General features: G+C 34.2%; 1 protein-coding gene across 2 annotated transcripts; it reads right to left on the minus strand.

Annotated features, from left to right (window-relative positions):
* Positions 1-1,585: 1,585 nt before the first annotated feature.
* Positions 1,586-9,388, minus strand: LOC108467098 (probable pyridoxal 5'-phosphate synthase subunit PDX1). 2 transcript variants are annotated; one of them, XM_053025237.1, is made up of 2 exons: positions 8,241-9,388; positions 1,586-1,869 (listed from the first exon to the last, which is right to left on the minus strand). In XM_053025237.1, exon 1 carries the CDS (start codon positions 9,201-9,203, stop codon positions 8,271-8,273), a length of 933 nt encoding a protein of 310 aa, XP_052881197.1. In that variant the 5' UTR covers positions 9,204-9,388; the 3' UTR covers positions 1,586-1,869; positions 8,241-8,270. The 2 variants fall into 2 exon arrangements, with proteins under 2 accessions (XP_052881197.1, XP_017623092.1); XM_017767603.2 differs by having other exon boundaries at positions 1,586-1,854; positions 8,241-9,367.
* Positions 9,389-10,605: the final 1,217 nt, after the last annotated feature.

Below are 10,605 nucleotides of genomic sequence, written 5' to 3' on the forward strand. Positions count from 1 at the left end.
GGTGCTGCAAGGTATGTTTAATTTACTTTTTGTCTCACGCTACAGTATTGTTACAATATCCAATCTCACCGCCACCGCTGTTTTTACACTAACCGCAAGTAAACGCACCGCCCATCCAAACTCACCCTTAAATTATGTTCTTCCATTTGTCAAAAGATATTAGTTCACTGTACCGATCATCGAATTATAGGTTAAAGCTTACTAATCAAACTTTGTAAAAAGAACTAATAATTAGATGACTTAAATAAAACTTTCAAATAATTTAATGATAATCTATTGTAACTTTTTAAAGTTGAGTAGTCAAAATGTAAACTTACTAATATTTAGTGACATTGGATGTAGTTTAAGCTAAAAAAAGAATTATCCAAAAAACTACCGATTTAGTCACTTGAATATAGTTAAAATCATATTTTAGTCATCAAATTTTAAAAGTTATTATATTATCTACCGTTTTGTACCATTTTGATCATCGAATTATTACTTATCGTTAACAATGAATGACAAATTAACATAGTCATTAATAATATTTGTTATCAACACATTAGTATTTGAAGAAAGTTTCGAGAAAAAAATTATTATTAATCATGTTAAATTGTGGTTATGTCGTTAACAATAATTAACATATTTGTGACTAAAATATAATAAAATGATAATATTAATGATCATATTACAACTTCTAAAATTCAAAGATTTAAACCTTATAATTTTTACACCTTTTGTAGACTTGTGATTTTTAATCCATGGAGTGGATTAAGTTATTTTAGATCTAAATTAGAATTTTTGAGTAATTTTAAATTTAGTTCATCTTAAATTCAAGTCATTCGATTTTTTTTTTGTTGATATTAAAAATTAAAATAAACACAAATCACACGAGATTATCCACTCTCAAGTGGGGATATTTAAAAAATTCGTATCTCATGACTTCCCCCATGTGTCAGGCTTTCGGTCTCTTGATTATCCTCTCTAAAATTAAAAATTAAAATCCAAATCGGTTTCTAGTATTTATTAAATTGTACTTATTCAAATACTTTAAATACTAATTGTTGGTTTGAATGAAAGGGGGAAATCATGAGTACATTCAATCGAACCATTTCCCAGCATTGATGTTGAAGCTCGAGAACCCATTTTAAACACATTCAGACTTCAACCTGTAAAAATTTGACCCAAAATAACCCAACCTAGAACTGAGTCGAACAGAAGGATCCAAATTAATCCAACCCCAACCCTCCAGGAGTATACCAACAATAACCAAAAATAGATAGTGAATTACATTTTGTCATTTCTATTTAAAAATGAATAAACTACACTTACATTAAATAAATAAAAATAAATTAACTATTTTTTATTAAAATTGTTATCTATTTTTACGGTTAAAAACTGACATGACTAACAAAATAACTAAACAATGACACTTTATGCTGACTCCAAGTACCAGTTCTTGACAATAGAAATGATCAATTTATTCTTTTATCTAATGTAAAGAAACTAAATGAACCAAGAACCTGTATGGTAAATTTACCTCTTGTAATCACAGCCAAATAAAATGACATACATGCAGATGAAAATGAGACCAAAAAAAGAAAAATTGATAACAAGCAAAGCCACTTTTATGAAGAACCAATACCACCTGAAAATGCAGGTAAAAGTTTCTGCATAGCCAATAACTGCAGAATCCAGAGATTTGAGTTCCTTTAATTCCTACCAACCTTAAAAAGATCTAAATTTAGAAAATGAAATAGGCAGAATTATTGAAAACAACCAGTCACTTAACGAACATTTACGACATAAAACGACACTCCCACTGTAAGAAACACCTGTATAATCCAGGAATAGCGCAACGCGACGAAAGGATTCCTGCAAGCAAAGAGCCTAAAGACAATCAAATCTCTCAAACAGTGAGTTCAATGGTTCAAAAACCTAGCTCAAAACATCGAAAGCAAATCGGATTAATGCATGGAAAAACAAAATATCACTGCTGATGTTTGCAAGAAACGCTCGAAATCCGGTATACATAATAGAACCAGTTCAAATAATACTACTTCCAAAGAATGTTATTTATAGTATAGCTATCAATCCCTACTTTCAAAACAAATGAATACGAAAACATAGCATCGAACTACAATTATGCTTATCATATACCATAATAAAAAAGATGCCATCCAGATCATCATCAAACTAAGCTGAAAACCAGAACCCATGAATGCTTAAATGATAACAAAAGAACAGGAAAGTCGACTGTTCTTAAACCACTTGAAAGCATAATTAAATGACTTCACATTTTTAAGTCAAAAAATGTAGTAATATCACTTCCGAAGCACGTTATTATATCGGCTTTTCACTACCAATCACTACTTCCAAATAACTTCAAAGTTAAAAGCAAAAGAATAGGACAACATAGCATCAAACTACAAGCTATACTTATCATATACCATAATCGGAAAGATGTCACCCAAATCATCATCAAACTATGTTGAAAATAGGAAATTACAAATGCTTATACGAAACCAAAAGAACAGGAAAGTTGTGTTCTTAAACCACTTGAAAGCATAATCAATGACTTCACATTTTTAAGTTAAAAAATGTAGTAATATCACTTCCAAAGCACGTTATTATATTGGCTTTTCACTACCAATCACTACTTCCAAACAACTTCAAAGTTAAAAGCAAAAGAATAGGGCAACATAGCATCAAACTACAAGCTATACTTACCATATTCCATAATCAAAAAGATGCCTTCCAAATCATCATCAAACTATGTTGAAGATAGGAAATTACAAATGCTGATACGATACCAAAAGAACAGGAAAGTCGTGTTCTTAAACCACTTGAAAGCATAATCAATGACTTCAGACTTTTAAGTTCAAAATTTTACTAATATCACTTCCGAAGCACGTTATCTGTCAGATTACAGTTTACTAATTAAGGAATATTTAAGTGTATCAGATAGGATTCTGTAAATATTTTACTGATTACTATCCCTAACTTTAAGGCTGTTTTTTTAGACAGCATCCCTAGAGTTAGTCTGTTTCCTAGTATAGAGTTTCCTAAGTTAGGCTTACTATGTGTATAAATATTTATGTAATGTCGTATGAATAAAATGGAATAGAAAAAGCCTGTTCTTAACATGGTATCCGAGCCAGGTTTTTAGCTCAAATTCTGGGATTTTTTTCTTTGTCCGCAACTTCTTCTCATTCCCGATCAACCCTCAAGCTCTGTAGAATTTGTTCAAAAGAAACATGGCTGAAACTGTCAAAACCAGCAACACTGGAGAAGGGAATTCTCAAGAATCATCTGTTGAGTTCAATAAAGAAGAAATTGAGAAGTTGAAGAATCATTGGGATCATTGGAAAAATCTCCTTCAATAGGTACTAGTGGTTTGGTTTTTCGGTATATCCTCTTCTCAAAATTCTAAAATCTCGGATATATCCACAAAAGTTCTTGGGTCATTGACTCAGAGCTACTGACCACATGACCCACTCCTCACAAAAATTTGTTTCATATACACCTTGCCCTAGTAGTAGAAAGATAACAGAGTCGATGGTTCTGTGATCACGAGTGGCTGGTCGGGTGATATTGTTATAAACAAAACCCTTACTCTTAAAAATGTCCTTCATGTTCCAAAACTATTTACCAATCTTCTATCCATCCAAAGAATTACCAAAGACTCTAAGCTGTAGTGTGGTTTTCTATCACAATCGATGTCTTTTTAGGAACAGAATACGAGGATGATTGGACATGCTAAGGAAGTAAATGGCCTATACTATCTTGAGGAATCCAAAGGAGAAGTTAGTGCTCAATTCCTCACCATTATCTTTCATATCCGAATCTATTAAAACCAATAAAACCAAATTTGGCTCCATCACCTCCGCCTTGGTCATCCATCGTTTAGAGTCCTTAAAATTATGTTTCCTTCATTGTTCAAAGGATTAAGCTGTTGAAAAATTCCATTGTGATGTCTGTGAACTTGCAAAACATAAACGTACCTCTTTTCCTAAGCAATGAAAGAACATCCGCTCCTTTTACTCTTATTCATAGTGATGTTTGGGGACCATCCACTATTTCAAATATTTCGGGGCTCGGTGGTTTGTATCCTTTATTGATGATTGTACCCGTGTGTCTTGAATATTTCTTTTAAAAGCAAATCGATGTAAGGTCTCTTTCCAACCTTTTACAACATGATCAAAACACAATTTAGAATTGAAATAAAAGGTTTAGGTCAAGCAATGCCAAGGACTATTTCAATCGGTTTCTCTCACCATATTTCCAAGAAAGAGGCATTATACATGAGTCATCTTGTGTTAGCACACCCCAACAAAATGGTGTTGCCGAAAGAAAAATGGTCACATTTTAGCTATTACAAGAGCCCTCTTGTTCCAAAAAATGTCCCTAAACAATACTGGGGAGGCTGTTTTAACTGCTACTCATATGATAAATAGATTGCCTACAAAAGTCCTTGAATCTCAAAGTCCTATGCAAGTTCTAGCAAAATTCTTTCCTGATTTTAGTACTTCAAGTAACCTTCCTCCCAAAATATTTGGTTGTGTTGCCTTTGTACATGTACATTCTCAAAATAGAAAAAATTTGATCCACGAGCTGTCAAGTGTGTCTTTCTCGTTATTCTTCCACTCAAAAGGGTACAAATGCTATCATCCAGCCACAAAAAATTTTATGTATCGTGGATGTTACTTTTGCGAACAAGAGAATTTCTTTAATCGTCCTTATCTTGGGAGATCTTATTCACGAAGATAAGGACGAGAATTCTTTCTTCTTGACATTCCAATTGCTGTCCAGCAACCAAACACTCACATTCCAGCTCCGTCCAAGCAACCAAACACTCACATTCCAGCTCCTGTCCAGCAACTGAAATAGAGCCTAATACACCCAAATCACAAAGAGGGATTCAGGCACTACTCGTCCTTTCTTGGTTTACTCAAGGAAGAAGGCACCGGTGCAAGTTCAATCATCTCCTCCTCCTATACAACCCGAGGTAATTGCTGAACCTACTACTGAAACTACTGAAAATTTAGATGAATTTCCCATTGCTATTAGAAAAGGGATTAGAGCACATACAAAACATCCCTTGTACTTATTTTTGTCTTACAAAATTTGTCCCATAACCACAAAGCCTTTCTTACTAGCCTAAATTCTATCTCCATTCCCAAAAGCTGTATCCGAGGCATTAGAAGATGAGAATTGGAAAAATGCCATGAAGGTTGAAATGGAAGCTCTTGAAAAAATAAGACATGGGACTTGGTGAAATTACAGAGGAAAGAAACCGATGGGATGTCATTGGGTGTACACAAGTGAAGTATAAATCGAGATGGTTCTTTGGAGAGGTACAAAGCAAGATTGGTTGCTAAAGGGTACACTCAAATGTATGGAGTAGACTACCTTGAGACATTTGCCCCTGTTGCAAAGATGAACACTGTGAAAGTGTTGTTGTCACTAGCTGCCAACCGAGGCTGGAAATTACAGCAATTTGACATAAAAAAACGCCTTTTTACATGGTGATCTTAAGGAGGAAGTCTATATGGATGTTCCACCAAGATTCGGTCCAAATACTGAGACGTAGTTTGTAGACTAAAAAGGCTTTGTACGGACTAAAACAGTCCCGAGGGCTTGGTTTGGAAGATTTACCAAAGTAATGCTCAAGTTGGGGTATAAACAGAGCCGGGGAGATCACACTGCTTTGTAAAACACTCATCTTCAAGGGAGTGACTGCTTTATTAGTCTATGTAGATGACATTATAGTGATGGTGATGACACGGAAGGAATGGAGAATTTAAAGAAATGCCTAGTAAAAGAATTTGAAGTCAAAGAGCTCGGAAAGTTAAAATATTTCCTTGTTGTTGAAGTGGCACACTCTCGGAAGGAATCTTTATATCTCAAAAAAATACATAATTGATTTGTTGACGAGAGACAGGCAAGTTGGGATGTAAACCAGCAGACACACCCATAGAGATGAATCACAGACTTGGAGATGCACTAGAAGATGCAGCAGTTGATAAAAGTTCATATCAAAGACTTGTGGGAAGCTCATTTACTTGTCTCATACCGACCGGATATTGCCTATGCAATCGGTGTTGTAAGTCGGTTTATGCACAACCCCAAAGAATCACATCTTAGAGCTGTGTATCCAATTCTACAATACTTAAAGGGCACGCCAGTAAAGGAATCCTATTTAAAAGGGGAGAATTTAACCCTTGAAGCCTATCTTGATGCAGATTATGCAGGTCTATGGTTGATAGAAGATCAATCTCGGGCTATTGCACTTGCCTAGGAGGCAATCTTGTGACTTGGAGGAGTAAAAAAGAATGTTGTGGCTAGATCTAGTGCGAAGCTGAATTTAGGCGATGGCTCTTGGAATTTGTAAGCTATTATGGCTAAAAATTATTTTGGAAGATTTGAAGATCAAGTGGGAAGGTCCAATGAAATTGTATTGTGATAATAAGTTTGCTATCAATATTGCACATAATCCAGTTCAACATGATCGTGCGAAGCACGTTGAGGTTGATGACATTTTAAAAAGAAAAAAGCGGACAAGGCTTAATTTGCACTCCATTTATGTCCATCGATGGTCAACTAACGACATACTTACCAAAGGGTTGTCTGGAAAGTTGTTTCGAAACTAGTAAGCAAGTGAGAATGGATGATATCCACTTCCCACTTGAGGGAAGTGTCGATTACAGTTTACTAATTAAGGAATATTTAAGTGTATCGATAGGATTCGTAAATATTTTACTGATTACTATCCCTAACTTTAAGGCTGTTTTTTAGACAGCATCCCTAGAGTTAGTCTGTTTCCTAGTATAGAGTTTCCTAAGTTAGGCTTACTATGTGTATAAATATTTATGTAATGTCTTATGAATAAAATGGAATAGAAAAAGCCTGTTCTTAACATTATCGTATCCACTTTTCACTACCAATCACTACTCACAAACAACTTCAAAGATAAAAACAAAAGAATAGGACAAACCTAGCATAAAACTGCAACAAATATACGATGCTTGCAATAATCAAAATAATGCATTCCTAAGCATATCATTAAACTGTGTTTATAAAATGGAAAATTTATGGTAGAATCCAAAACTTTGAATGCCTAAACAAATACCAAAAGACATGAAAAGTCATGGTATTATTCAACAATTTATTCCTTTAGTAGACAGCTTTTCTTCTTACCTATTTTTTTTAATAGTGTACATAAAGCATCATCATTTGTACCATCCAAGAAAGACAAAGCAGTCAAACAACAACAAAAAGGGTCAAATTATGGTTTTAGTCCCTCTACTCAAACTTAGAATTCATTCATATACTCTTAATTTGACATAATTTGATCTTTTACTTTTATAAAGTCTTAAGGGTGTAAATGAGACATTGATACTTGCAAGCTACTCGAATTCGACTAAAAGAAAGTCGAACTTGGTTAGGTAATTATCAATACAAGCTTGAGCTCGAGCTATTAATCAAGCTGAATTCGAGCTTAATAATACTCAACTCGAACAGCTCATGAGTCTTATCGAGCTTTTAATTTTTAATATATATTTTAAATATGACTATATTATTAAATTGTGTTATTGCTAATATACATTATTAACCTTAAGCTTAATTATTGAGCTGAATTCAAGCTTGAATACGTATGAGCTTAATCGAACTTGAGCTTGAATGCAAAAATTAATAAAAAAACCTTAATTTGTACAAAAAAAAAACACACAAGCTTAATCTAGCTCGAGCTCTGAGTAGTTTGATTATATCTAGAGCCGAACTTAAAAATAGATGTTTGATCGAGCTCGAGCAAAGTATCAAGCTCAATATTTTGAGTCGAGCTCGAGCTTGCCAGTATTCAGGATCAGCTTGGCTAGATTATACCCCTAATGTGACTAGTTAATCTAGATGGTTAATCTAGATGGTGTACATAAAGCATCATCATTTACACCATCAAAGAAAAGTAAAGCACCCAATCAGCAAAAAGAAAAAGTCAAATTATGGTTTTGGTCCCTCTACTATACTCAAACTTAGAATTTAATACATATACTTTAAATTTGACACAATTTGATCCTAACTAGAATTTTTTCATTAAAAAACCTTCTATCTCATTGCGCGGAATAGTTAACAGCATAATATAGGAACATCATTAAATCTCATTACTACACAAAATTATTCAACATAAACATCAAATACACTAAATATAATCTAAGTTTCATGGTAAAAGTTAATAAAAAGGAAAAAGTGGAATTTCTCACCCCCAAGAAGCTCGAAAAGCTCGAAATAGACTAATCAGACCGAGCAGCGAACCGCTCGACATTCTTATCATTCAAATTGATACCAACCATAGCCTCACCAAGCCCACAGCTAACTTCAGCAAGGACTTCCGGGTCACTATAATGAGTGACGGCTTGAACAATAGCCCGAGCACGTCTAGCAGGGTCACCACTCTTGAAAACCCCAGACCCGACGAAGACACCATCACAGCCCAACTGCATCATCAACGCAGCATCAGCCGGCGTCGCTACACCTCCGGCGGCGAAGTGAACCACCGGTAACCTCCCAAGCTGCTTCGTCTGCATGACCAAATCGTAAGGAGATTGAATTTTCTTTGCGAAGCTGAAAACTTCGTCATCATCCATGTTCCTTAGCACCCTAATATCCCCCATCACGGACCTAACATGCCTAACGGCCTCGATAATGTTACCAGTCCCAGCTTCACCTTTGGTTCGGATCATAGCAGCACCTTCTCGGATCCTCCGAAGTGCTTCACCTAAATTCCGACACCCACAAACGAAAGGGATCCTAAAGTTATGTTTGTTGATATGGTTCTCTTCGTCGGCGGGTGTAAGAACTTCACTTTCATCAACATAATCAATACCAATGGCTTCAAGGATTTGGGCTTCAACGAAATGACCAATACGAGCCTTAGCCATGACAGGGATAGTAACAGCTTGCTTAATTTCCTTAATGAGTTGTGGGTCACTCATTCGAGCCACACCGCCCTGGGCCCGGATATCAGCCGGGACTCGTTCAAGAGCCATAACGGCACAAGCTCCGGCTTCTTCAGCGATACGAGCTTGTTCAGGGGTGACAACATCCATTATAACACCTCCTCGAAGCATTTGGGCTAACCCCACTTTCACTGAGAAAGTGGATTTGTTATGAGTTTCGGTCATTGCTCCATTTCCATAGACCGCAACAACCCCAGTTCCATCCATAGCTTAGAAAAAAAAAACAAAAATTGGGTTTTTTTTTCTTTTTAGAATTGAAAAAAGAAAAAAAAATTGAAAGAGATTATGGGAGATATTGAATGGTGTGTGTGGGAGAGAAGAGGTGAAGCAAAGAAGGTGGCGATGATGGGAGACACAAATAAAGGTCGGTTATTTCGAAGGGTTCTTGCTTGTTGGTGAGAAATGTTGACGTGCGGCAGAAATCACGTGAAATCGTCCTGATTTGGTTATTGTTATTCATCGGACGGTGGGAAAGTGAGAATTCAAGGAGATTGTCAATAAGGGAATTTTGACACGCGGGACCTCGGTAAAAGCCGTAAAGGAAGTAAAATAAATTAAATAATGCATACATGGCAAGGTGGGATTTCCATTCATTTTTTAACAAAATTAATTTGGGAAAATTTGAACTGTTTGGATTTTAGAGATATTTTGCAATCAAATCATTCAAAATTAGTTTATAAAATTATTTTCTTCTGTTATTTGGATTTGATTTTTATAATTAAATTAAATTAGATTAAATATGACATAATGATTATACTTAGGATAATATTTAAAGTTTATCTTGTTAAATTTTAACAACGCTAATATAATAGTTTACATATATTTTATTATCATTATAATTTTAACGGTTTAATTAATTATATTATTAAAAAATAATTTAACTAGAATTTAAAAATCGAAAGTTAGAATGATAAAAAATTAGAACCATTAATGATTCTGTTATTAATGTTGCTTAGTTCAATGAATCTGTTGATTTATCTTTTCGGTAATTAGTTTTGTTGAGAAATATTGGACGGATCTGAGATAATATTGCTTTCCATTTTGCATTATCATGATATGATGATAAGAAGAAGCAAATATTTACTTTTTGACCGTCTACCACCAACTACAACACTCCGTTTCCCATTGCTCCATGCTATTGTTTCCCATTAATAATGAAACATTTTTAATCGTTACATCGCACTCATGTACGCATAAAAAACATAACTATATCACATAAATAAGGTTTTGGTTAAAATGATAAAGTAGGATAAAAAATATTATTAAAAAATAGATAAATTAATTTAAACTAGTTTTTGTATGCTAATATGAGATTTGTGTGTCATTATCTGATTATTCCGCCAGCCATACTAATTTTTTTACAGAAAAGACTAAATTGTTCTTTGATTTAATGTACAAGGACTAAGTTCCTCATTTTTTTTATGTAGAATAGGCAAAATGCAATCTGATTTTTAATACATAAACCTTTATAGTACTTTTACCGGTAAAGTAGAAATGTTAAAAACTTAAATTCAAATCCATCATCTGATAAATAACATTATTTACAAATAAATAATATTATTTACTTTGTAAATAATGTTATTTTAATCATTACTCAATTGAGTTGGTA

This window comes from Gossypium arboreum, chromosome 2 (genome assembly GCF_025698485.1).
Source record: "Gossypium arboreum isolate Shixiya-1 chromosome 2, ASM2569848v2, whole genome shotgun sequence".
NCBI classification, from domain to species: domain Eukaryota; kingdom Viridiplantae; phylum Streptophyta; class Magnoliopsida; order Malvales; family Malvaceae; genus Gossypium; species Gossypium arboreum.